The sequence below is a fragment of the Brachyistius frenatus genome, unplaced genomic scaffold (assembly GCF_029030835.1).
Source record: "Brachyistius frenatus isolate BFR_SWC_R1_liver_20210118 unplaced genomic scaffold, ASM2903083v1 Contig_106, whole genome shotgun sequence".
Classification (NCBI taxonomy): domain Eukaryota; kingdom Metazoa; phylum Chordata; class Actinopteri; family Embiotocidae; genus Brachyistius; species Brachyistius frenatus.
Genome location: NW_027210705.1, coordinates 908,276 through 936,017, shown reverse-complemented (window position 1 = coordinate 936,017; position 27,742 = coordinate 908,276). Strand labels below are relative to the sequence as shown.

The 27,742-nt window shown below is 41.7% G+C and overlaps 2 protein-coding genes across 13 annotated transcripts; both read left to right on the top strand.

Annotated features, from left to right (window-relative positions):
- Positions 1 to 935: 935 nt before the first annotated feature.
- On the top strand, positions 936 to 5,511 carry nup35 (nucleoporin 35). Of its 2 annotated transcripts, none has more exons than XM_069712095.1 (9): positions 936 to 1,224; positions 2,584 to 2,751; positions 2,845 to 2,975; positions 3,330 to 3,387; positions 3,647 to 3,755; positions 3,855 to 3,924; positions 4,502 to 4,630; positions 4,757 to 4,891; positions 5,014 to 5,511. In XM_069712095.1, exons 1-9 carry the CDS (start codon positions 1,212 to 1,214, stop codon positions 5,089 to 5,091), a joined length of 891 nt encoding a protein of 296 aa, XP_069568196.1. In that variant the 5' UTR covers positions 936 to 1,211; the 3' UTR covers positions 5,092 to 5,511. The 2 variants fall into 2 exon arrangements, with proteins under 2 accessions (XP_069568196.1, XP_069568195.1); XM_069712094.1 differs by having other exon boundaries at positions 2,566 to 2,751.
- Positions 5,512 to 10,953: 5,442 nt separating this feature from the next.
- On the top strand, positions 10,954 to 27,671 carry ddx3xa (DEAD-box helicase 3 X-linked a). Of its 11 annotated transcripts, none has more exons than XM_069712107.1 (21): positions 10,954 to 11,258; positions 12,041 to 12,092; positions 13,563 to 13,610; positions 14,387 to 14,443; positions 14,906 to 14,977; positions 17,903 to 18,010; positions 18,419 to 18,554; positions 19,052 to 19,156; positions 19,249 to 19,348; positions 19,468 to 19,603; positions 19,797 to 19,894; positions 19,977 to 20,075; positions 20,215 to 20,375; positions 20,479 to 20,623; positions 20,724 to 20,868; positions 21,218 to 21,268; positions 22,598 to 22,779; positions 23,296 to 23,413; positions 23,506 to 23,659; positions 24,052 to 24,173; positions 24,600 to 27,671. In XM_069712107.1, exons 1-21 carry the CDS (start codon positions 11,214 to 11,216, stop codon positions 24,683 to 24,685), a joined length of 2,220 nt encoding a protein of 739 aa, XP_069568208.1. In that variant the 5' UTR covers positions 10,954 to 11,213; the 3' UTR covers positions 24,686 to 27,671. The 11 variants fall into 11 exon arrangements, with proteins under 11 accessions (XP_069568208.1, XP_069568206.1, XP_069568209.1 ...); XM_069712105.1 differs by having other exon boundaries at positions 17,903 to 18,076; XM_069712108.1 differs by lacking the exon at positions 14,906 to 14,977 and having other exon boundaries at positions 17,903 to 18,076.
- Positions 27,672 to 27,742: the final 71 nt, after the last annotated feature.

Below are 27,742 nucleotides of genomic sequence, written 5' to 3'. Positions count from 1 at the left end.
GAGCAAGTGTATGTGTTAATGTTGGCTGATTCCACAATATATTTGCCAAGTTGCATGTGCAACAACAAGCCACAAACAAGATAAACTATTTCATGTATTTTCCATACTTTACCTGCTTCCTTAAACCAGTTTCTGAACATGGTGGACAAAAAAGAGGTTCAAATTGTAGTATGATTTAAAGAAATTATGTCTTGAATATTCTTGTCATGACAAAGTTTGGTCAACTAATAAGAGGATAGGTATGTAACCGGTAAAAGGCTTTCCAAGTAACCTGAGAATGGTAAAGTCCTAAAACAATAAACCCATGTTCACATGGACACTTACACAGTGTTTGGTCGATGCCATTGTTCCCACAGCCAAAACAGAGCCCAGAGATCCCCTTTATAATCCCACTATCCTGATTTCCAGCTGAAGTTATTATATCTGTCTGAGTTAAATAGTTCAAACACTTCTAAAGTTTTGGTCATTTCAGTAGAAATGTCACTGTTTTCTTACTGGGACACAGAAGGGAATAACAATGCAGAGATTTATTAATACAAACTTTAAATATGCCCTCGTGATTGTTCCAGCAGAGTCTGCTGAACCCCTTTATAACTGAGCCTCAAATGAAAATTGTACTTGTATAGTGTCTTTTAGGTATGTATGCAGAACAGAAATGCTCTGACACTTGTTTGTATTTTAAGTTATGGACTTGTTGGATTTGTTGGATAGGCTTGTGTGCGGACTTTCTCCGACACTGTGCACACACGCGTGTGTGTGTGTGTGTGTGTGTGTTTCTTGTTGGTCTCGTTTACATAACAAAAATACAGGCAGCTGAAGAATGATATTTCTTTAAAGTTTTTGCTGGAGGATTGTCTGGTTACAAAATGAATTGATAAAAAGCACATGTCCCCTGAACGCATCTGTGCGCCGCCGCTTGGTAAATGCGCCGGAAGTCGGCGGCGGTACTTCCAGCGCAGCACCAGCTCGTTTCACCAGCGGCCGCACAGCTCGACAAACAACCTGCCGCCGGCCGAGATATCCGATCTCTCACCACCCAGCCTAAACTGTCTGGATCTTTTCAGAGGACCGCTCGAGTATAATCAACACCAGCAGTGAGTTACACCGAGAGACCCGTGAGCGCAGCTCGTCCAGTGCGCTGCCGTCCTGTCACCCGGCGTCACTTCCTACTTTTGAAAATCGCGGCCAGAAGAAAAGTAACGAGACGAGAGATGGAGTTACAAGGTGAGTCGACGTCAATCAAGTTCACAAGCTCTGTCACGATGCTGTTATTATGGTCTGTTGGTATTTATTGGTTCAGCAGTCATGCGTCTGCTTTGACGAGCTGTTGGGCTGTTTAGTTCCCACCTGGTTTCACAGAAGGTCCAGAAGGTCCAGCTTTGGTTCCCCTTCAGGGCCCCGCTTTTATAAAAGCTTTATATATATATATATATATATATTATATATATATATATAACATGTATATTTTAAAGGTCTGTTTTTGATGTTACTATTACAGAATAAACTTAATCTTAGTTTGATCATTCACACGCACTTTATGAAAAAGAGCCGTTTATCGGAACATTTGTTTTGTAAATTAAAATGCAGATTAGTCATAAATAATGAAGCCGTTTAATGAAATATACAAAGACATTACTGACGGTGGCGAGGACCAATGATCCCCATAAACAACGTGCTCTGGAGGCGCTGACTCTAAATCACAGCAGAAGAAGTGACGTAACGAGATTATGTCATTAAAAGTCAAACTTCATCCTGCGGAAAACCACGTGGAAATATTGAGGGAAATATCTCATTTCTGTTGGTTTGAATGTTTTTGTTCAGTACAAATTATAGCAATCAGGCAATGATGTAGTTGTGACATGCCTCGGTAAAAAATGATTAAACGATTAGTCACATGGTTGAAAAACCAACAGTGACAACTGTGATGATAACCGATTCATTACTTTAGTGATTTGTACTTTTTTTTTTTTTTTCTTAAACCAAAGTAGATCAAATTTCTTTTCGAGAAACCTCTTATTAGCTTTCTAAATGAGACGATTTACTTTGTAGCATTATAAACTCAAATATCTTTGGAGTTTGGACTTCTAGTTTGAGGAAATGAGACATCTGGGCGGTCACCTTGGTTTCTAAGAGGTTTTGATTCCTCAAAACTTTTTGAAGTTTGGTAGACTACTGAAAAATAATTGTCCCTCTAATTGCTCATGCCGATAATTATTATTTGCGGCCCTAGGTGTTTGTCCTGCCACCTCTGACTGGCGACCATTTGAATTAGGAAATTGAATTGCTGTTGCTGAATGTCATCTCTTAGTTGTCTCAATGAAAAACTCCCCTTTGTTCACCTGCTCACTGTCCTCAGTCTGATGGTGGCTTACAGTGATTTCCTCAGTGATACCTGTTAAAGTTAAGAGGGCTAATCTGAAATTTCAGTCCAGCTGTCAATCATGCAATAGAAGTGCTGCTCCGGTAAAATACTCGGATCTCCTCTTCCGGTCTTTGTCCCTAATAACTGCTTGATCTTGAGCTGTCAGTCCTGACGGTGACCACTCGTCTCAAACCAGTTTAAAGTCGTCCCTGTCTTTTCAGTGGCTACTGAACCGATGACTCTGGGCTCACCCACGTCTCCTAAGCCGATCCCTGGAGCTCAGTTTCTGCCAGGTTTCCTAATGGGTGACCTGCCGGCTCCAGCTAGCCCACAGCCCCGCCCCTTTAGCCTGGCCACGCCCATCTTGGAGAGCACCAGTACACATCGAGGTCAGCAGGAAGACACCCATCTGTACGTCAGCTGGTCGTTGTTGGTGGTTTGTATTGTGTGTTCTGATTGCCCTGAGTTTATTCTATGTTTAGGAGGAGGTGGAGGAGGCTCCGCCCTGCAGCCTGTTGTCCACACTCCCAAAGATAAGAGTGGAGCCCCACCTGTTCGCAGTATCCATGACGACCTGGTTTCTGTAGCAACACCCCTCAGTGCACACAGGCAGGTCGGTACGCAAGTTGGTTTAAAGTCAATAACTGCAATGTTGGAACTAATTAGTTTAAAAATGAAGTTTCCATTTTCTTCTGTTGCAACATCCAGTCAACCTTTAAAACACTGTCGTAGAGAAGGAGGACTTCTGGAGAGAAAGTCCCCGATCACTAGTGGCAGCGAGCTCAGCCCAATAAACACAGATGGCTGGTCGAATGCTGCGACTTCATTTATCCATTCATGTTTTCTAACACATGTAACTGTAAAGGTGTTTGAAGGAATCAGAATGAGATGATTTAGTGCGACAAAGCTGCGAAAAGTCTGAACACTTGAAAAAGATCTCCGTCTTTCTGTCTTTGTCTCTCGTCAGTCTTTTCCAGTCATGCAGTCTCCTCTCTCTGCACGTCCGGCCTCAACTCCAGGAACAGGTACACACTGCTGACCGTACTATTAGTAGTGAGATGGTAACGATTACAGTCATTGATGGTGCTGCTGATACATGATATGGCCAAAAGATTTTTTAGTTTTACATTATGTAGAAGAATCTTTTCAAATTAAACACGACTGTTGTCATGGTTGGTTTGTTTCAGTTGTTTGGGGGGTAAATAGGGGTAATTATTGCAGAGGAATAATAAAATATAAAATAATAAAAGGAAGTGGGTTATCTTTTACGGCCTGTGTCTGCAGGTGTGCAGCAGCTGTGCCTCTCTCCGGCTCAGGTGGATCCCTTCTACAGTCAGGGAGAGTCTTTGTCATCTGACGACCAGCTGGACCAGACCTGGGTCACTGTGTTCGGGTATTCATGCTGCTTCACACGTATCACGCTTCTATCCTGCTGAATGTACTTTAAACATACTGTACATTCACTAACCAGGTGTGTGTGTCTGTGTGCTAGTTTCCCACCAGCCTCAGCTTCCTACATCCTGCTGCAGTTCGCGCAGTATGGAAACATCCTCAAACACACGGTGAGACACACACACACACACACACACACACACACACACACACACACACACACACACACACACACACACACACACAGAGTACAGCGAGGTAGCTGTCACACACACATCTGGCAGGAAACGTATGTGTTCTGAGGTGAAGGAGACATGATCGTGTGTGTGTGTGTGTGTGTGTGTGTGTGTGTGTGTGTGTGTGTGTGTGTGTGTGTGTGTGTGTGTGTGTGTGTGTGTGTGTGTGTGTGTGTGTGTGTGACTGCCAGTCCTATCTTTCTACATCGAGTTTCCCTTTTATGAAAATCATCAGTGATCAGACAAGAGATAAGTTGGAACCAGTTTTGGCTGATCGTTCACAAGCTGTCTTCACTAAAACACGTTCACTGTCTGGGTTTACCTCAAGACTAGATTCCTTTAGCAGACGTGTAGCAGAAGATTTCCATGGTCGTCCGCTGGCATTAATCCTTCATTCGTTCCCCAAAAGTGGCTGAAGACATGTTGCATCCACGCTGCTTCATAATGTTAAAGTTTCTGTCAGATGATGTATTGATGATGTATTGATGATGTGTTGATGATGTGTTGACAGATGGCGTCTCCCGGTAACTGGATGCACCTTCAGTATCAGTCCAGACTTCAGGCCCGGAAAGCTCAGTCTAAAGACGGAAAGGTGTTTGGTGACTCCATCATGGTGGGAGTCAAACCGTGCATAGACAAGGTCAGTACCTGTTGTTACCTGCCTGCATCTGTCCATCTCTGCAGTCTGATTGGTCGTCCACATCAGATGACACTGAGGTCCAATCTGAGCAGCACTGATGTTGTTATTTCTCTCGGTGTCTCTCAGAGTGTGATGGACAGCAGTGAAGCCGTCTCTCCTCCTCTTTCCTCCTCCTTCTCCTCCTCCGTCCTCCCTTCTACTCCTCGCTCCGCCATCAGGCCGCTCAGCGCCGCCTACAGGACCTCCGGCAGCGACTACCAGGTGACCTCTGACCTCTGGTTCCGTCCGGGTCTTCCTAAGAAACTGCAATCATTTCACTTAACTTAGACCGAGGTAAAACTGCTGCTGGTTGACTTTGTAAATAAATCTGTGTCCATCTTTAGGTGGTAGCAGACAGACAGACACCCAGGAAGGACGACAGCCTTGTTTCCAAGGCGATGGAGTACATGTTTGGCTGGTGACATTGAACATTGCCTCAGAGGAGAGAGGACAGTTAATGGGAAGAAAGATTAACTGATTTACTACAGTGTGTCTGTGTCTGTGTGTGTGTGTGTGTGTGTGTGTGTGTGTGTGTGTGTGTGTGTGTGTGTGTGTGTGTGTGTGTGTGTGTGTGTGTGTGTGTGTGTGTGTGTGTGTGTGTGTGTGTGTGTGTGTGTGTGTGTGTCTTTATATCAGGCCTATGCTGACCAATCCATTGCCAAGACATGAACCATTTGACCCACTTCCCTTGGTTGGAGCTCTGCACTGGGTGTGTGTGTGTGTGTGTGTGTGTGTGTGTGTGTGAGTGTGAGAGAGAGAGAAGGTGGAGAGTCTTTGTGTCTCTTTTAGAATCAACATTTTTTTAATGTCTTTGTCTCAATAAAGATTTTCTTCTGTTTTAATCCAGCGATGCGGTGATCTTCTCTCACCAGCCATACGGTGGCGCTGTTCATCCTCACACAGGTAGACTGTACATACATGCAGACACCTCATTGGTTGCTGCCTCAACTGCAGCCTTAATGTAGGCCACATTTCCTCCTGCATGTACATTTATCAGGACACAACGTCCAGTCATAATGAAAATAATCAGAACTGGCTGTTTGGTTTGTTACAAATGGCAGAACACAATCAAATGTCTTAAGTCAGCTCTTAATTTCAGTATTTTATTTCACATCACATTTGCTAGACGACCGAGCCAAAGCTACACGCAGTGGACTACCGTGAACCAGCAGTCAGCTCACCTACCTCAAAGTTATCAAAGTACAAACACAGGAAGTCCATGTTGTTCATGATCACTGTCGGAGTGAATGTTTTTTAAGCATCATCTTATCCATCAACTCTCGCCTATCAAACCGCACCACAGGACATGCCTTCTTTTAGCCTCTCTCTGCAGCGCCCCCTGGTGTGTGGATGTCAGCGTCTACAGTTAGTTTGCTTTTGAAACAACAAAACTTTATTTTTGTATCATACGTCTCTCAAAATTGATATATATTGGCAAAAATATGTTAAAATAGAGGTTTGTTATTGTTACTGTTTTGTAGTTCATAAATGTATCAGAACCTTCTTTGATTTTTGTTACAACCTAGTGAAACATGTGCTCATTAAATGTAACTTAAAGGCATTTGAAAAGAATTTTCATTTACGTTTCACATCCAAAAACTCACCGCAACAAGAAAAAGCTATTTTCAGCCTGAATATATGCCAATAAAATGTTTATTACTTTGGCACTCAATGTCGTGCACTTTCATACAGACAGTTGAATTATCCAATTTATGATTATACATTGTATATAAAAGTAAATGTATCTTCTTAAGTTCAAGCTGTTAAACAGGTTTAACTAAGACCATAGACCTTGTCTATGCACGGTAATGTTTTTATAAGAAATTATAAAGTATCAATAGAGGTCTGTAATCTAAATAAACATGCACCTCAATCCAAGCGAGGCAGATACAGACAAGCAATCCAAAAACATGCACCTCAGGTCAGGTTACCTGGCGCCGCGCTAGTGGCAGCCTGCTGCAGCATCTCCCCCCTGAGAGCCCCCCTGCTGTAGTGAAGACATTTCCCCTCGGGGATTAATAGAGTGAAATAAAAAATAAAAAAAATTTAAATGCAGAAGGCCCCCAAACAGCTGCTGCAGACAAGGTTGTTAGGTATATTAGGTGTGTTTACACCATAATTGTTCAATTTTAAGATGTTTAAAACATTTCTATTCATGTAAGATGATGCAATATAAATTTTTGAAATTTTAGTTGGTTTTATCTCAAAAATACATTTTTATAATAATAAATGGGCAGTAAAATAAACAGTAGATTTGCTGTATGGACTCAGCTGGAAGCTTGAACAGGATTTTGTCCAGCAGAGGGAGCCATAAGTTTCTCCACACAAACATCAAGCAGTTGAGTATGAGGACTTCCCATTGATGAGTGGGAGTTGGGAATGTTTTTAAATGGGTTCACAAGAACCCAGAGAGCTAAAGATTCCCCAGAATCATCCGAGAGGAGCCACTAAGAAATAATATATAATACAGTGAAAAGGAAAGTTACAGGTTTATGTCATCGGTCGTTGCGTCACACTGTGTTCAAGTTCAGCAACATTTTTTTAGTGGGCAGGTGCTCCTCTGTTCTTGCCCTGTCTTTACAGGTGTGTCAGCCAATGACTAATCAAGCTAACACACAGGTGCAAGAACACACTGGTGTTTGTGCTTAAAGAGCTGAGGAGGAAGAAGAACTCCGATCTCTTACTGAAGTAAAAGTAGCAACATCACAGTCAAATACGCTGTTTAAAATAAAAGAGCATTTTTCATTCAGAAGGAACTCCTTCAGAATGTTGTTATATGACTGGATTTATTGATGCACTACTGAGTACGGTACTTTAGCCATGTACTCATTAAGCATGGGTTTCATTTGAACTCTATTATATGCTGCCACGACTATGAACATGTTGAGATTTTAATCAAAGTGTGTGCATAATCCAAACTAGATTTCAGATGCGGGACAAGAAAGTTAGTAAAGGAAAAAGTTGATTCGTACTGTTGTTTGATTGATTTAAATGCTTTTGAAAAATAAATAACTATTTCGTAAGGTCTTGCCTCGCTATGCTTCATTTTCCTGTCTCTTCCTCATTACATTTCCCAACACGGACACAACCACTGCTTTATATGGTTTTCCTCAGGCCTCATTGGATTTTGATTTTAATCAAGTTTTTGCCATAAAATTAAATAAGATGACGTCAGCATGATGTCTGTATCTGCCTCGCTCTTTGTCATCTTGGTCTTTTGGCTGAGGTTAAACTGTTGAGAGTTTTTCTATTATTGGGAACTGTAATATACACCATCTATTGCTAATACTTTGTTTAAAAATCTGGATTGGTGAGTTATCAAATATAAGCTACTGTTTGTAGTTGAGTTAAAAAGTCCCATATTTCCCTCCGAAGTGTAAAGTAGAAGTATAATTTAGCAGAAAATGGAAAAAGAAAAGTAAAGAACAAGTAAGTATTTCAAATTTGTACCAGACACCCAGGTTTTGGTAAAAGTTTTTTATTCCTGGAAACATTGACTCATCTCAATCATGTACTTGGACAATGCTATAAAATGACATTTGGCAGAGGAGTGACATCTGGGAGACGAAGAAAGGGGGCATTTCCTCGACATCACTTCACTTCTCCTCCGCTAGTTCAGAAATCTTTTAGCGAGTCGACCTTTGTCCTAGTAGCCAATTACCTCTGGTTTACCTTATCTCAGCAACATATGGTCTCGTCAGGCCTCCTCGCTCTGCTGCTGCAGCGTAGCTCACGGGATCAATGACGAGAGCAGGCCGCACAGCCTACACTGTCTGTACAACAGAAGGCACGCAGCGAGAAAAATGACAGACAGAAGGGGGTTGAGAGTGGAGGGGAAGGCTTTGGCTGAGCTTTACTTGACCCTGCCTATCCTGAGAGAGGACATTGGAAACCATATATTAAGGAAACATTAAACCACCTTGAATGTCCCATTATTGATCAGCTACTTAATAAGCTGTTTAAATATGTTACATTTGAAGTATCTAGATGTTGTTGGTGTGCATCTTTGTGCTTAAGGAGACAGCTGCTACTCTTGTCTCTGTATGCTGAGCATGTGTAGTCTGTCCTCTTCCCCCTGTCTTAGTGGTTGAGAGGAAGTTGTGTGGTTTGCTATATAGATAGATAGATAGATAGATAGATAGATAGATAGATAGATAGATAGATAGATAGATAGATAGATAGATAGATAGATAGATAGATAGATAGATAGATAGATAGATAGATAGATAGATAGATAGATAGATAGATAGATAGATAGATAGATAGATAGATAGATAGATAGATACTTTATTAATCCCGCATGGGGAAATTTTGTCATTACAGCAGCGGCATGTACAGGGCAAAGCAATAAATTACAGAATATAATATATATATATATATATATATTTTATTATTATTATTATAATATATTTTTTTTAATTTTTAAATGAACATTATATACAACTTATATATAATAAAAATTGGAGAGAGCGGTCCGGATTATCCAATATGGATAATAGTTTGTTCAGTGTTTGTTCAGTTGCCCTTTAACTTCCTGGAACCATGTTCTATTTTGATATTCTGTGGATCCAAAATATAATCTTATATATAATATGAAATCTCTGCTCACTGCAAATCCCATCTGTTCCTTGTTTATCTGTCCTGGAAGAGGATCCCTCCTCAATCGCTCTTCTTGAAGGAGAAGTTTATCACTTTTAGTTTTCAGGTTTTCTTCTTCCCCAACAGATAAAAGCAATACAGGACAACCTATTAGAGTAAGTTAATATAAAGTAGGTGACAAAACAAACCAAATCTGGCTACATATTGTCACCAATCCAAGTTATAAAAAGAAAAATATATTGATATTTAAAATGAATTAATGGTTTAGTACAGGTTTAGAACATTTTCAGTATAAAAAAGCAGGAATTTTCACCATGTTATGTTTCTTTTATTTACATCACAAAGTGAGACGAAACCTCGTAAAATGTTCCTGCAATAGTCCTTGTCATTAAAGATTCAAGATTCAAGGAGGCAACGTCTGCGATTTATTTGAACGATTCTCTAAAAGCAGTCACTTTCAGTGGTTGAGAACAATCCTTGAAGTGCATAAAGCCCGCCAATACACATCCAGATGTTTTAAGTGGCTCTTATTGCCTGGTAGTAATGAGTGCCGCTGGTGAGATTCTGGCCTTGGTTTGTGAAGCTACTCTCCAATACTCCCCACAACTTGTTTCCCAGAAGGACATTAAAAAAGGAAAGATGCATGTCTAATTGTCATCCAGGATTTACATTTTTGAAATTTGATCCAACATGCGAGCACAGGTTGTGGGGCCGCTGAGTCTGTGGCCCTTTGTTTGAAGCAATGGGTAACATTCATTGTTAACCATTGGGGGGCAATGCAATGACAAAGAGATGCAAAATGACCAGAAGGAGACATCAACCAACTAAAAGAATACAGATGTAGACAAAATCGCCACAGAGACAGACAAGGACCACCAGTATAAGATGCAAAACCACTGCAAACATAGACAATATGAAGATCCTCAAAACACCTCAATGTCATTTGTTGTTGTCTTTGTGTCTCTTTGTTTGGATGACTTGTTCCTAAGATGAAGAGGCCTTTTAAAATTCTGGGCTCAGCGGCCCATTGTCTTCTCATCTGCTCATAACGATAGGTAGGTTAGGTTAGGTTAGGTAGTTACTTTATTAATCCCCAAGGGGAATTTTTTTTCCGCTACAGCAGCATACAGGAAGCTATAAGATAATATAGAATAATAAAAAGCAATAAAATAGCAACAAAAAATATTAAATATAAAATGCACAGATATACAGTACAGTATATATATATATATATACACAATATATATATTATATACAATGATAGGTAGGTATGTTTTGAAGTGTGTAGATTTGCTGAATACTTTTCTAATTTATCACTCATTATTATCCAGATTGTTTGCCATAATTGTATCAAATAAATACATCTAAATAAACCTGACTGTAAGCCTCCACAGATGAAGCCTATATTTCATTTCACGTGTGTCACATCCCGTCACTATTAAATGAGTGTTACAGATGTTTAGAGTCGGTCTTGGGTTCGTAGAGACTTCTTGTGCGTCAGGGTAAGTACAGTACAGCGGTCGTTGGCTCCATGTGTCTTCAAAAAGCTGCTTTTCTTTTTTTTTGGTGTTCCTGCTGTGGGCCAAACCAATCCGAGATGAACAGAAACCTCGCGATACTTGCGCGTCAGAGCGCTGGTGTGGAGAGCGGAGGGGATATCTCGCGCTACCTGAGCTCCGACGTCTCATTCCGCCACGGTCAACCTGCCAGGAAGGCTTTCTGCTCAGCAGCTTCGCACCAGTCGTTTCATTTTGAAACTTGGTTGGAATTTATATTTATAACGAACGACATCTTTTTATTTATTTAAAGAAGAAGTAATCATCTAGTTAACTTTATAGGTAACCGTCGGCTCAAGGAAAAGGAAAGCGAAGTTAACATCGAAGCCGGTCGTGCTAACAAAGAAAATCCTTTCTCCAGAAATAATCCCCCACTTCTCTCTTTAGTTATGAGTCATGTGGTCGTTGATAATCCACACGGTCTAGATCAGCAGGTAAGTACTTTAAACTCTTTCTTCGGGGTTTTTCCTCCCCGCTACGTTCTTGTGATTTTCCGCTACGCACATGTAGTTTCGACAGAGAGCGGGCTAGCTAAGTCGGCTAGCCCGCAGCTAGGCTAACGCTGCGGCGGCTAAAATGGAGGTGACGGTGTCGCGGTGGAGAAGACGTGATGGCGGAGCTCCACCGGCCGCTTCACTCGCCGCGTCCCTTTCACGGACCGCGGCACCCTTAAACCCAGCCAAATACCGCGTTTGAACGGCCGTTCCTCCGATAAGCGTCGCGGTAGTGAGCGGACGGAGCCGCCGGCCCGGTCCGGACGGAGCTAGCCGGCTAACGTCGGGCCTGCTCGACCTGAAACGTGGCGCAGGAAAAAATGTTGGCAGCAGCTTTTAGCGACCATTAATGTTCCTCAGACACCTCACCGGTCGGTTGTTTGGTACCGGCTTGGTCTTCTGCTACTGTTCAGCGGGATGTACCGTTTTGTTATTTTTCTGAATTTGTTGTCTTTTTTTGGTCGATGGTTCTTCCGCATCGGCTTTTACACGAGAAAGACGATTTTTATAATCACAATTATGTGAAGAGTTGGTGAAATGGTTTGATGAGATTTAAACACAGAAGCACTTGAGGTTAATAAGTTTACAAAGTTCACGGCGGCCGAGCTGCCCGACGTGGAGACCTGTTCTTCGGATGTTTGATCCAGTTTTCATTGACTCGTACTTTATTTTAAAACAGCCTTTATTCTTAAAATGGACTTTTTCTTCTCTTTTCTTCGTAGCTTGCTGCCCTAGACTTGAACTCTGCTGACGGACAAGGCGGAGGAACTGGCAGTAAGTAATAATAAAAGTACATTGAGATGAGTGTTAAATGTGATGATTGATCATCATGTTGGACTGACTACTAAGTCTGGGACGACATGCTTATGTCACCGTACTTGGGCGCCAGTTCAATATGTATTAGGTTTCTAAAATAATGGTACTGTTGCACTTTGGTCCTTCTTTCTTTCTTTGTTTACATTAGACCATGGGAATGCGTTTAATCACACACACTGAGTCTGTCATTAGTCATATTTCCCAAAAACAAAGCACATCCGTGTCATTGTTATAAACGTCTTACCTTTGTCTTGAAGCCATGCTGAGAAGCATCTTGTATTTACGAGGTCATAAGTCAACATAAAAGTATTTTACCTGTTAGTTGAGTAAAGTATTGTTGTAAAAAAGTTCATGTACTGCTATAAAGTTCTATAAAAGTTCAATAAAACACAGCTATAATAAATGCAAAGTACTGTTGTAATGACGTTATAAAGTAAAATAAAAGGTTAATAACTACGTATTATAATTAAATGGATCCAATCATAACTTCTGGTGCTTTTATTTTGAAGCCCCGGGCTCGACTCAAGCAGGAAGTGTTGATGTAATTGCTTTGAGCTTGGAAGTTTCTAGTCAATAGCAGGTTGGACAAAAATACTCAGCTGTCAGCATTATTGTTAAACGTCAGGATTTATTTATTGTGAGCAGGAAACAAGGGTGTACTGCCTTTTTTTTTTTTTTTTTTTTTTTAAATAAACCAACAGCTCTAGTGTAAATAATAAATCAGATATTGATTCAGCAATCAATGTATTGATCTAACAAATTTATAAAGAAATGCTATACTTAAACCGGCAGAGCAAAACCACCCTTTCTGCCAGTGAGGGTAATTACAAAATCTGTCAACACATACCTAAACACGCAATAGCCTATTTCTACACTAATTTTACTGCTTTAAAATTGTGGCTAAATGAAATAAATGCATCACAATCGCTGTGAAAAGACTCGTTACACTATCACAATGTGATCCATTTGATCTAACATTTGGAAAGAGGACCTCCACACTGGAACTATTTTATAGCCATTCAACTTAATGTAGAGGTTTACCTGAAGTTAGTTGGTGCGCATACTCTGCCTGTGGAGCACTTTGTATTTTATAAACTCGGCGAACTGTGAAATGCAGAGATTCATGTGATGGTGATTGACTAAGCACGTCAACTCGTTTACTAAGAGCTCGAGTGTCTTGTATATGTAAAAGTCCTACAATATTGACCTCAACTGACGAAACGTGAAAGTTAGTTATGAACTCGACAGATATGAATATCTTCCTTTCTTTGATGTAATTTGGTTTAAATTGGACAGCTTTACTGAAAGTCTGCAGAATCGTAACCGTTTATGAGTGAAGATTCTTGTATCCATATTCTCTATATTTGTTAACAGTGTCAACAATTTTAATCGATTTGTGTTCAACTTTTCTTTTCTCTCTCCACCCAGGGCGTTACATTCCACCTCACCTGAGGAACAAAGAAGTTTCCAAAAACGGTGAGTCAAACACTTGTTCACTGAGCTGCTGTCAGATCAGTAGGCTAACACGGGTTTGTCTTGTGGTGGTGTTGATGTTAAAAGCCCATCAGAGGGTGGTAAAAGCAAGCACAATTGAGAAAGAATTGGTGAGGCTTTCACTGCATATGTTTCAACATATTTTCATCTCTACCAGTCAAGACAAAAAAAAAATTGCAGCTTTTCAGTACTTCTGCTGCACTTGAGAAGATATTAATATAGAGGACATTTTACTGGAGCCCAGGATGAGGAGAGAAATACATGTCAACTGGGTTTTCTGTGTCTGCATGCTAGCTTATTTCGACACGGACAAAGTAGGGCAAGTGCTTTTGTAAAATGGTTGTAGCCTCGAATTTTCGCTCCTAGACTGCTCATAAGTAGGAGAATAGGGCATGTCTCAAATCGGTCAGTTTAACTAGTTTCATAGGCACGTTTATTCTTTGAGTGGTGCAACAAGACGAGTGCTAGCTGTTGACTGCTCTGATAAAGGGAAATATGGAGGGTGGGTTTGTTGTTGTATAAGCATTGAAATTTAAGGACAGTTGAATGTTTTGTTTTTGTTGCAAGGATGAGGGTTATATTTTATCTGTACTTATTTAGCCTCTTAAAGGCTTTAGATGAAGACAAATGTTGAGCCTGGCATACTTGGTCAAATATTTTTACATAAAAAAATTAAATAAAAAAACAAACTTGATTCATACTGTGTCATTGCACACTTGACGTTTCTTTCGTTTTGCTGTTTTCTCATTCCACCGCAGGAAATGCTTATTCCGCTGGTAGACAGTACGGTTATTCAGTGGCACCAGTAAATTTCTGTAAGTCCCTTCTGTCTGCTTTCGCTGAGGGCAACTTGCATTTCCAGATGCATGAAATGGCCATTTTACACACCAGCAAAGCTAGTGCGAAGGAGGAGATGGTTAGGTTAGATCTAGTGTATAGGTCACATGTATAGATTCACAGTAAAAGTAATGGTGGGCTCATTATTAATTGATGTGCTTCTCTCTGCTGACATGCTTCCTATAGTTAGTTGCATTTTTGAAGCTTAAGACTTTTCTACTACTGCATACTGAAGTCCACATTTCACATTTAATGTCCCCCAAGTTTCTTCTGAGCAGTGCCCACAACCATGGCAGGTAGTGTCAGCAAAGACACAGAAATAACTACTTCAGACTATAAGATTGGTAACCATTAGTGTAAAGTCAAACCCAACACTCGTATTGCATGAGCCAGTAGTTCTGGGTGAATCTTTTTATAGCCTGCTTCCCACCTTTGCTCAGGTTACCCAAGACTGGCCTCTCAAGAGCTTGCCTTTTACCATGCCTTCAGTGGGGGTTGGCCAAACAGATGTGGTATACCTTGACCTCATACCTGCATGCCATACCATCTACTTGTTGGATGAGTTTTAGTGTCTAAAGCTGAACAATGGGGCAAAATCAATGTGCCCTTGCTTTGTCATTGTCACTTGAAAGAAGCACAAACACAGTGTATGTCAAAGCTTGCAGATGAGGTTGCTTTTGGTGCATGGTGATGGTGCCTTAAACATTGCACTGCATCACGACTGTGGCTGCCTTACTAATAACGAGACGATATCAGCTGAGAGTGAATTGAGACAAATTTGTTTTACATTTTCCAACCATTTAAACTCTATTTGCATCTCATGAAGTCAAAACAGGAACTTTATTTTGCAAAGTAACTGAACTTTACATTGCTGCATTGACATCATTCACTCCCACTCGTTAATCACAAGCCTCTCTGTTCTTTTGAGTTCTTCGTGGAACTTGTAGCTTATTGTCTCTGCCCACAGCAGACAATTGAAATGTACTGAGTGGGACTATTGAGAGTGCATGCTGGCTTTTGTTCCAACAACTCGCTGCTCCAGGTCATTTCTTTGATCACCTCTCTGGTGAGTACATGGAACAGAAACCTGCATACAGTCGCCCCTCGTTGGCATATGATTGAGTACTCCTGAAATGAAGCACCAGTCTGAAAGGGATGTTTGTTTCTGCAAGGTTATTTCAAAGTAAGGTGATTATCAGGTTTGGCCTGTTGGCATTTGTGATTAAATGATTTACTCAACAGTTGATTTGAGGAATGTTTTTCTGGTAGTCTGTGTCAATTGTTGGGTAGAATCGATAGTTATTTTTTTGTGTTGATGTATGATTTTGTCTTTGAGCATTACAACTTGTAAGATTACGCTTAGGTGTAGCTTGCATTATTTTTCCAAGTACTTCTGGATTTGGCCAAACTTAATGTTTGTTTTGGTTTGATGCAAACATTGGAGTCATGTGCATTGTGTTCTCTGAAGGTCAGGTTTCGACATTTGTGCACGGTGTGCTTTGCCATGTTTGTAGAGTCCACATGCATCATTTTTGTCTGATACCAGTCTGAGTGACTAAATTCCACCACAAATCCTGATGTAGGGTATTATCGTGTTTTTGTAGTTAATTTTACCACACTGTGCTTGTTAAGGTAAAATAAAGTAGTAAGTATTCAAAATGTCTGCATAGTCCGCATGCACTTCAGTGCAGGTCTGTCTGAGGCCCTCTTCACACCTGACAAATACGTCTTGGGCGAGCCGATCACAACTTGGGTTCAGACATTTAATTTTTTCCTATTTACGAACGTTTTGGGAACAGTTTCAGCTTTTGTCCTGGATTTTGTACAAAAAATAAAAGAAGGCAAACAATTGAAGCCTGGCGCTCATCACCTCTGCTCAGTGTCCTCATCTGGTTTGTTTTGGTGTCTGTGATGTGATATTGTAGCCTGGCTGCGCCGACAGTCACTCGCAGCTTCAGGTTTTTTTTTGCTGTTAATAACAGTCTGGGTACTCGGCCTGTATAAGTATTTGCACAGCCACTGAAGGGTGGACCGATTAGTAACCAGTATCTGTGGTTAACCGCCGGTGTCCCGCCCCTCCTTCACTGCGATTGGACGGCTGGTGACAGTGACGAGGGCAACTCTCGGTGACTGGAAAAAACGTCTGGAAACGATTCTCTATGGAGCATCCCCAGACCCAAATATCCAGTGAATTTAGGTTCTGCTTCGCACCAGGCTGGCGCTATTGTAATGATGTGAAACTGTTCACCTACAATAGTAATAATCTCTTAAATGCAACATGCCAGGTCAGGGAAAGACTGCGTATGGAGCAGCGAAGTAAGATCAAATCCCAACTGTTCACTTGACGTATTCCAATGTGCGAACAGACGTAGCGGTCAGCTTGTGAACGGGTCACCCATGAGACAAGTTAATGTCAGGTGTGAAAAGGACGTTAGACGGTCCAAATCCTCCCTGAACTGACCAGAATCTCAATCTTGTCACCTACCTTTTGAGTCTGTTAAGAAAATACCATGTCTGATTTAATACCCGGGCCTGTTTGTATAGTGTCATCATACTCTGAATTTAATCACTCAGATCGGTGTCAGAAAAATTTGCCATCCCTTGTCTAGGCTATGGATTGGTCTACGACGCACAGATTGGTGCGCGCTTGTGACGTTACAAGGCTTTTCCTTTGCTTATTTAAAAATGGGCACCGTGAAAGAAGGCTTCACCTGTAGACCCTCGGGTGTAAGAGCGTCACCACAGATCTATAATCAGCGTGACTAATCAGGGATTAGATCTGTGTGGCTGGTCTGCCCCTTGATGCTGTTGTGGCATAGCCTCGGCTACCTAGCCAGCCTTACTGTATAGCAGCACTAACTGGCCATTGGGCACCCCCCCCCCCTCTTACCAGCCTCATCGGTGTGTCCGTCGATGGGAGCGATGACACAGCCTGTGTCCAAAGCTGGGCAGATCGTTGTGGTAAATGTCCCATACAGGCAGAGATGGGCTTCATTAGGTCTTTTGGTACAGACAAGTCATTCCACACAAATAACAAAGCTAGGGTCTGGGTAAATGGTATTAAACAAAACGGAGGGTTACTTCGGTTTTACCTAAAACTCTATCTCTCTTTTGTCTTGTACAGAAGAGGACTTGCTTTTGCATTTCTTTGTTTTGGACAACCTGTAACACAAATGTTGTTGCTGGGTTTGTTTGTTTTTTGAGCTTTCAGTCTGGTTCTAAACTACTGGAGTCGCTCGAATCCCACCTGTCAGGAAATCAGATTAACATGATGTCAGCAATAGACGAGAGGCTCATGGATAGTAAGGAATAGGAGTACAGCCAAATGTGTACTTGCTCATTGACACAAACCAGAAACATGTGCAGCTTAATGAATTACCTCAAGAGCCTCTTATTCTTATTTTTTATATTTTTTGTGTGTGTGTCTCTTCATGAAGATTCACCTGGATGGGATGGTGGACGCACCAATGGATTTGTGAATGGTTACCATGACAACCGCACAAATGGGGGCTTTGGAGGGCGTGGACCCCCTCGCAATGATAGAGGTGGGCGCGGCGCCTACCGTGGTAACAGGGGTGGAGGCTCGTTTAATCAACCATTGCAAAATGCAGGTGGGAAATCCTGTCCTCTAAAGTGTCTAACTTGAGCTTTAGTTGTTGAGGGTAGTTTTAAATGCAAACTCGTCCCTCCCCCACCCCTTTTTTAAACAGTTGTTACACTATCAAAATTCTTTTATTACTCTGCATATGCTTTTTCAGTAATTAGCAACATTAGCTGTGCACTTTGATTCAAAACAACTTGATTTAAACAATGAATGGCATTTTGCTTTTGGGGAACCAGGGTACTTTTTTCGGCTTTTGGTAAGAAACTGGCATCATCCAGTGATGACTGCCTGCTGATTTACTAAAAACACTCCAAGTCACTCACTGACACCCCGGTTGTCTCCATTAAAGGGTTCGGCAACTACGAAAACAAAGAGGGCGGCTGGACAGGAGCTCCCAGGGATGCAGCCTACAACAGCTTCGGAGGACGTAACGATAGGTCCAAGTCTACCTTCTTCAATGACCGTGGGGCAGGATCAAGAGGAAGGTCTGTACAATTGTTATATTTAATACTATACTCTGTCTGTAGCAGACTAAATACTGGCTTCAGTTTGACCTAAAATAGCTCATTTAGCAGAGATGTTGAACCTAACCAGTATGTAAGAGGTTTGTTCTGAAACTACACGGACCCTGAAGTGCTCACTTATTTTAATTATTTACTGTTTAGAGCCTGTAAAACACTACTGCCATAGTTGTACTTTAGAGCCTCACAATCACTCAAGACCTTTGATATTTCACATGTCAAATCTAAAAAGGAAAAAATAAAATGGCGGTACTCAAGTTTGACTCTGCAAGGTTAGCTATTCTTCCTACAGCTATTAGAGAAGATATAATGAAAACTGCCAAATATAGTTTGCCTTGTAAATTCTCTTTTCAAGGAAGGAAAGGACCGAGCGGTGTAGACAACCTTGTATTAAAGCAGACATGAAAATAAATGGTGTTATTTGAGCTCCAAACTTGAACAGTCCCTGTGCATGTGTACAGATATGAGCGCGGGGGCTTTGCTGGTGGAGGAAGCAGCCGCTGGGCGGACGACTCCAGAGAGGACGACTGGTCCAAGCCCACTGCTCCCAGCGAGCGCCTGGAACAGTAAGAAGGATTCTGCTCACAAATAACTAAAATAACAGCTGTCTTTATTGGCATTTAACCTAAACATTGTTTTGCCAAACTTCCTCTTCCAGTGAACTTTTCTCTGCAAGCAACACTGGCATAAATTTTGAGAAATACGATGATATTCCCGTGGAAGCCACCGGAAGCAACTGCCCACCCAACATTGATAGTGTAAGTTTCTGCTGTCATCTGTTTTGTTTGTATGGTTTGATTTAAAAATACACTTTAAAAGGTTTTAGTAGAACAGTTGGTATCTTTTATACTGACGGTATGTTTTGATTCTTTTCTAGTTCCATGATGTGGACATGGGGGAGATTATCATGAGCAACATCGCCCTGAGTCGCTACACTCGTCCCACCCCAGTCCAGAAGTACGCTATTCCCATCATCAAGTCCAAGAGAGACCTGATGGCCTGCGCCCAGACTGGTGAGTATTTCTCTGTGTGCACTTAACATCCTCTCGTACCCCAACCAGCCTTCTGATGGTTTTTGTTTTTTTAAACTTAGAAATAGAAAGCATAGATTGATGGCTCATACTGTGTTAACCTTTTGACTTAATGGTTTTATTTGTTGGCTTTTGTTGTATATCCTAAAGTAACTACTTTCCTGCTGTGTTTCAGGGTCTGGTAAGACGGCTGCCTTCTTGCTGCCAGTGCTCAGTCAGATCTTCACTGAAGGGCCCGGAGATGCTCTGCAGGCCACCAAGAACAGTTCACAGGTAGTGAGGGGAAGGAAATGTACAGGAACATATTCCATATGACCTTTTGACCTGTTTTAATAAACACCTCTTTGATTCTTAGGAGAATGGACGGTATGGCCGCCGTAAGCAGTACCCAATCTCCCTCATCCTGGCTCCCACCAGAGAACTGGCCTTGCAGATCTATGATGAGGCGAGAAAGGTGAGCTCCAAGTCCAATACAATTAGGATTGGTTAAAAGAAATGCAAACATGCCAGTGGAGACACGTCTGGCTGTGCAAGACGAGCTTAAATGTTCAGTCTTGAACCGTAATAATTTCCCTTTTCTTCCAACTTGTCAGGTTGCCTATCGCTCACGGGTGCGTCCCTGCGTGGTGTATGGCGGCGCTGATATTGGCCAACAGATAAGAGAGCTGGAGAGAGGCTGTCACCTGCTGGTGGCCACACCTGGACGTCTGGTTGATATGATGGAGAGGGGCAAGATCGGTCTGGACTACTGCAAGTCAGTACAGCACACGCAGAGATTTGAAACTAACAAAATGTGTGAAATTAAAACATCTGACGCCAGAACATATCGGTCATTGAATATTAAAATGTGTCTGCAGCTACTTGGTCCTGGATGAGGCTGACCGCATGTTGGACATGGGTTTTGAGCCACAGATCAGACGCATTGTGGAGCAAGATACAATGCCACCTAAAGGCGTCCGTCAGACCATGATGTTCAGTGCCACCTTCCCCAAAGAGATCCAGGTACATTGGGCCTTTAACGCGCATCCCACAATCTTACTTCTTCTGCTCGGTATCTGTCTATTCATGCGTTGTATAAATAATTGTTTTTCTTTCTTCGTAGATCCTGGCTCGTGACTTCCTGGAGGACTACATCTTCCTGGCAGTGGGGCGTGTTGGTTCCACTTCAGAAAACATCACCCAGAAGGTGGTCTGGGTAGAAGACACTGACAAGAGGTCTTTCCTTCTTGACCTGCTCAATGCCACAGGTATGAAATGCCCACCCACACACACACGCAAGCACTCTCACTCACTAATGAAAAGGTTGTTATTTCCTCACATGAAGGTCACATTGGGCTCTAACCCACCATCCTGTTTGTCAGTCTGCCCCATACCAAGCTAATATTGACTTTGCTACATATCTGCTAACAATTGTTCATTATAGAAAGACCTTGGGGTGAAAAATATAATATCACAATAAAATCTCCTGCATGGGTGAGAAGCCATTGAAGTCACTTGCCATGTTTAAAGGGGTTTTCTTCTCATGATGATCTAAAGCTGTGAAAGTTGTGTTACTGAGCAGCCTTGCGTTTACTGGCCGGTTTGGTTTTATCTTAGTTATTCCCAGTGAGGTTCAGGAAAATGTGACTGAAGCCCCAGAGAAACCGGGTAAGTGTGAACATACCATAACTTCACTCTGACCCACAAGCCAGAAACATCACATCCCACAGCTCATCCTGTCCCTCTGCTCCCCAGCTGACACACTGCCTCAGTTTTGTTTTTCATTTCCAATAAGAGCTTGTAGGACCAACAGTAGCGTTTGCCTCGAATTGTATAATCAATAGTACAAGATGTCCCCAGTGAAAGGGGAGTTCCAGTTAGCGTAGTGTTGCAGTGTTTCAGCTGTGGCACTAAGGTCAGCTGGCTCAACACGATCATGTTGGCTGGTTGTCATTAGAAAGAGCTCTGCGTTTCAGTGAGTCAGATGGCTCCGACAGATTTAATGGCACTGATCTGTTACTTCAGTCAGCACAACTGTCTCCGTAGATCAGGTTTAGACCACTTCAACGGCTACAGGGACAACAATTAATGTTGAGGTTCATTTTAATGTTCTGTTGAGCCATCCTTCACAAACTCTACTCCTTTTATTGTCGAAGTCCCGAGTCCGTAACTTGACTTTCTCCCAAAGAAATAAAATGCATAGCTTTTATGCCGTTTCCGTGGTAACTATTGTGGCTGCCACCACAAAACGCAAAGTGATGTGTATTTCATGTCTTGAACAGCCTTTCTAAAGCACAAGCAAAGGCTTGTTGTTGTTCAGCCGCATGGAAATGGTGAGCTGGGTGTCTGGTTACTACTGAACAGTTCAGTCTGATTGGGCAGAAAATAAAGGCCAGTTATTTGGAAAGTACTTGGTGGCTGAAATAATATGGAGAAGCTGGAGCTTTGATGAATGTAGTTTATTTTTCCTGGCTTGTGCCAGATGACATTGGCACAACCGTTGCAGGGTTAGCTGTGAATGATGCCACTTGCAATGGCCTGTCCTACCCATCACCCCTCAGTCATTTATTATTAAGCTTTGATTCTGATAGCCATTAATGTCAAATATCTGGATTGTAACCTAATTTAACAATTCAGCTGTTTAAATATAATGAAGTGATTTTTATTATCTTCATTTAAAAAAATTTAAAAAAAAGTTACTGTTGTCAATTAATGGTTGTCAGTAAATGTAAAGCTTTTTATGCAACCTGTCTCCATTTGAGTTGTCATTTTGCCCTATTTTTTTATTTTACATAATTTCAATTGCCAGCCTTTTTAGTATGATAGTTTAAGTTCTTATTTAAATGTAAAAAAAAAAAATCCATGTATAGCTTTGTCCCAGGTAATTTATCTTTTTTTTTTTTTTTTTTTTTTTTTTTTCCCCATTCATACTCTTTATCCTGCTGTGCCTCCCCCTCCCCCTTTTTGTGTCGTCCCCCTTTACTTGTGCCTCCACAGGTAAAGAATCGCTGACTCTGGTATTTGTGGAAACAAAGAAAGGAGCAGACGCTCTGGAAGACTTCCTTTACCACGAGGGTTACGCCTGCACCAGCATCCACGGAGACCGATCCCAGAGAGACCGAGAGGAAGCTCTGCATCAGTTCCGGTCCGGACGCTGCCCCATCTTGGTGGCTACAGCTGTAAGTAATCTTACAAATTCTTGTTCATCACAAAAGTGTTTTTTTTGCCAATATGTGTAAACATCAGCAGTAACTTGGACCAGTTTGATTCCATTTGATTTCAACTGAAGGTGCTGAATCATCAAACTATCTTGGGGTTTCATTTTGATAAATTGATCATGATACCATTTTTAATTCTTTCATGTCAGCTACTTTAAAAGTGTTGAATTCACAACTTTAATATGTCTTATTTGGGACTTCAGCATGTTATCTTGAACTTTTAATTGGTCCATCTTAGGCGCCAGCATCATAACTAGGAAGAAGTCCTTCAAGTATTTACTGTGCTTAAAAAAGCAAAAATTAAAATACATCATGTTTATTGATCTTTGCCTAAAGGTGTCATAAATAACCTTTTAATGGCCTTTGTTCAAATAACCAACATTGTTAAATTTCGTCACTAAGGGACAAAAATACCATCTTTGCTGTGCGTTCGTCCCTGATCCTGATATTCAAGTTTTCTTTCTCCCTGTTTTCCAGGTGGCTGCCAGAGGTCTGGACATCTCCAATGTGAAGCACGTTATTAACTTTGATTTGCCCAGTGACATTGAGGAGTACGTTCACCGTATTGGCCGTACGGGACGTGTGGGCAACCTCGGTAAGAGGGGTTTGTTTTTTTAAAAGGAAAGTTTGATTGCGTTACACCACATTAACATTTTAACGACTGTATAATCTCATTGTTTTGTGCAGGTCTGGCCACGTCGTTCTTTAACGACAAAAACAGCAACATAACCAAAGACTTGCTGGACATTCTGGTTGAGGCCAAGCAGGAGGTTCCCTCCTGGCTTGAGAGCCTGGCCTACGAGCACCAGCACAAGAGCACCACCCGAGGACGCTCTAAGAGGTAACTGTCCCACGCACACCCTCCACGTGGCCGTCTTTAAATCTTAAAGGACAATTAGACTTTTACAATCTGACCGTTTGTCGTCGTTCATATCGGCCGCATTTCTGGAAGCAGGTTCTTGTTGACGGTTTGAAGCCCAGTGGATGAGTTGATATGTGGAACAAAGGAGGATACATCCAGTGTGTCACATTGTATTATGTCATTTGTCTTCATTGACACGGAGTTGTATGTTTCCTCTGAAGCAACTGGAGGTGTGAAACATTTGAACTTTTGCTGCTGTACATTTCTAATTATATGATTCAACATTAGCCATGTCTGATTTTTAGCTCGTCATAGCACCAGAAAGTCTGTACTGTCGGTGTCTTACGAACAAACGTTCTTGTCCCGTTCAGGTTCTCGGGCGGTTTCGGAGCTAGAGACTACCGTCAGACGCCCGGCGGCGCTGGGAACTTCACTAGCAGCCGTCCGGGTCGTGGAGCTGGAGGCCACGGAGGAAGCCGAGGCTTCAGCGGAGGTAAGGAAACCATTTCCTCAACCTTTTGGCTCTGCTTTACTTGAATGCTACATTCCACGTAGAAATGTCTTTTCTTTTTTTAACGTGCAATTTTACTGTATAGAGGTTGATGTTCCTGATAACAAAACTGGTGAGAAGTTCACCGCTGAATAGAAACACACCTGGTAGCTTGATACGTTAATCTAAAAAAAAAGAACATGAAACGGTGGCGCGAGTGGCAGCTAAAGAGCCGGACATTTCCAAATCCTCAGGAGATGGGGGAGACCAAAAACAGAGCTCAGAGTGAATATGGGACTTTAAATCAATCACAATTGTTGTCACGTAAAGGGCTCGGTGTCTAAACGAGTTGCTCAAAGCTCGGTTACATGTTGAAATGATGTTTGTCGCCGCTCGGCTAACTGACCTTTTTACAATCGTCCTTCACAGGTGGATTCGGTGGCAACTTCTACGGCAACGATGGCTACGGAGGAAATTACAGCCACTCTGGTAGTGTGGATTGGTGGGGCAACTAGTCACCATAGGAATAGGTTGCCATGCCAACCCAACCCAATGGAAACCACATGTTAACTTAAGCCAGACCATAACAACCCTCCCTGTGTAGCTTCACTGACGCACAGTACATTACCAACCCTGGTTCTCTGCCATTCGCTTCTCTCAAAAAGGAAGTGCAGCACGACGCAAAGGAAAGTCACCAGCACGTGCACCGCACCGGAGACGGCAGAGATTTGCACACCTCAGAGTGAGCATGGATGCTGACATGCATTGTCCGATAGCAACCTCGGACTTTCATTGTTAAAAGTATTTTTGTTCTTTTTGTGGAAAAAAAACCCCAATTGAGTAACCTGAGGATCATTTGTATGTTAATGTATGGAAATCTATGTTTTCATTTCACCAGATGAACATGGCCAAGAGCTCTAAATTTGTTTTTATTTTGTTTGGTGAAAAAAATATTAGAAAGGTATATAATAAGCTTGGACTTAATCAAACCTTGGCAAACACTGGGGCGTTGTGGCTCGACGAGTCATGACTCCATTTGAACTTCAAATTTATTGCAGGAACATCATGTAGCCTTTTCTATAGTCAAACAGCTAATGGAGCCATTAACTATATCTACCACAAACTGGGCCACTCTGTGAAGCAACCGTATTTTAATCCTAAGGGACAAAGTTACACTTGTTTTACTTGTTCTTTTTTGCTCACTCTATCCTGGACAGGCTCCTTTTTATGGACATGGTAGTCTTTGAAATAGCCATTCCTATTTGCAATCTTAAAAACACAGAAGTCATTAAGCTCAGTGCCAACTATCGCTGAGGTTGAAACAATAGTCGTCAATGCTGGAACTTGTTACTCCACACTTTTCAATTGACTTGACAGTGTTACGGCAGCTAGTATGTTACCAAGTGCTAGCTACATTAAGTGGGCGGTGTTTTTTGTTTCTTTTTACTTGAGACATTTTTGGTGCAGGTGTATGCAAAATTGAAAAACTGAGTCAGTTTTTTGATTTTTGTTTTTGAATCGTTTCTCTACAAATATGTATCAAAACAAAAAATGCCTGCCATCTTGAAAGTGAAGTTCAAAATGGCTGCATAAAGGACCACAGCATCGGGGGGGCACAGCGTGGTGTTAGTGTTTACTGAATCGACCTGTAACCACGAGGCCCAGATGGTATTCTACGCTTGCAAGTGTTTTGTTTTTTGGTCAAGGAGGAAAGACACGTGAATCTGAGTCGCAGGCTTAACTTAATTACAAACGTTTTCTCTTTTCAAGCTGCGTTGGAGGCATGGTTCATCTTTAAGAGACAGGCATTTGAATGATCACTGAGGTTTTCAATGAAACAGCGAGGAGCGGTGTCGAGCAGCGCTCCGATCACTTGGGGGGTTCTAGGGGAACGGGGTGGGCGTGGGCACGGTTCTCAGTGCACCGCCGTTGTCAGAGGCTTTGGTTTCCATTGCTGTGTAGTGTAACTGTGGAGGTGGCCAAAGACGAGGGAGTGTCCACTTCCTTTTTGGAACATTAAGTACTGTCAGGTCCTCTGGGAATTCATCTGCTCTCAGACATGTATCTAAATCAGAGCAGGCTTTTCCTCTCGGAGAGGAGCAGCCGTCGGGAGGCTGAGAGACACGAGGCGTTTCGCCTCCAAATGCTCCCAGTTTTCTCATCGGGTGTGTTGTGCCTTGAAACCTTACTTTTTTTTTTTTTTTTAAGAAATTGATCTAAAAGCAGATGCACTGACAGTGTTGAGAACTTGAGAGATTGAATGGTGCTACTTGATTTAGGTGTGTAGGCCCTTGTACGTCGTGCCCATCAAGTTTTACTGAAGTTGTTTTATTGCACATCTAGAGTTTTATATAGATGTCTTGGATATGTGTCCTTAAGCTTCCAAATATTGTGTGTGAGGAGATTGTGAAAAACGCAGCTTGTTTACAAAGGGGAAGGGTTCTCAACGTTTAAACCAGGATTTATTTGGGACCAGGGGATTTAGCAGTCGGGGGGGAATTTAGCCATTTGCACAGATTTCTAGATTCTACTTTTGCTGCTAGTTTTGTGTAATTTATTAAGCATTTTTGACAAATATTTATTTTTGTAAGCCTCAAAGTGATTCTTTGAAAGTTTCAGAAACTTGACCAAAAGACAGTACAAAAAACACTGGCACTTGAATGTTGAATGTCACCTGTATGCGTGAAATTTATATATTTCGGGGTAGTGTGAGCTTTTTAATGTTTAAGATACATTGGACTCGGTAAATAATATCCACAGCTGTTTCAGGGCCTCCTCAGGGCCAGTCATCTATTAGAAATATACCAATTGGTCAACAAAATTTGAAAACGGAATTGAACAAACATGCCAAGGTTTGGAATATAGCTGTCAAAAGAGCAAATAAATTTCCTAAGCATATCAGTGCAGAAGTGTTCAGATTCTCCAATTGTGTGCATTATTGATTCTTTAATCTAATTTGACCTGATAATTATTTTTCTCCAGTGAATGTCTGGCACATGGCAATCCTTAACGAAACAAACATGTGGTTTATTCTCATTGTTGTATTTGCATATATGACTCCTCTGGAGTTCTCTTTGAATGTGGAGCAGGTTTTCAGCAGCTGCTGGAGACGAACAGGAGCTCTGCGCATGTTGTCGCAGGCACAAACCCGAGACTTGTTCCACCATCTCTGGAGAACCCTGGAGCTCTTTAGATGTAGACTTTGCTTTTCTGTACTAGCTTATAGGCTACTGCACTGCATGGGAAATACTCAGCTGTGCAAATTGTATGATTTTACCAAAATAAAATGTTTGAATGCAAAAAACTATCTGGAAAAATCAAGCATGTTTCCTGAAGACTTGTTTACTGTAGATGTGCAGAGAAGACCTGTAGCAAACAGCCTGTTGCCTTGTGTGGATACGAGGCAGACGGGCGGCGAAACTCAATTTGGTAGAGATTGGATGGGCTTCATTTTTTTTGGAAGAAAAAAAAACCTACATAAAGATTTCATTTGTAAATTCAGCTGTGTCGGTTGTGTTATTTTCCAGCTCACCGAGTTAAATGTTGTCGCGGTAGAGACGCACACACACACA

Excerpts from the sequence above, each read along its gene's own strand:
- ddx3xa (XM_069712105.1), top strand. The coding sequence starts at position 11,214 with ATGAGTCATGTGGTCGTTGATAATCCACACGGTCTAGATCAGCAG. Across the intron at positions 11,259-12,040 it reads CACACGGTCTAGATCAGCAG|CTTGCTGCCCTAGACTTGAA; the intron begins GTAAGTACTTTA and ends TTTTCTTCGTAG. Across the intron at positions 19,157-19,248 it reads CCCAGCGAGCGCCTGGAACA|TGAACTTTTCTCTGCAAGCA; the intron begins GTAAGAAGGATT and ends TTCCTCTTCCAG.
- nup35 (XM_069712094.1), top strand. Across the intron at positions 3,756-3,854 it reads ACCTGGGTCACTGTGTTCGG|TTTCCCACCAGCCTCAGCTT; the intron begins GTATTCATGCTG and ends TCTGTGTGCTAG. Across the intron at positions 4,631-4,756 it reads TCAAACCGTGCATAGACAAG|AGTGTGATGGACAGCAGTGA; the intron begins GTCAGTACCTGT and ends GGTGTCTCTCAG.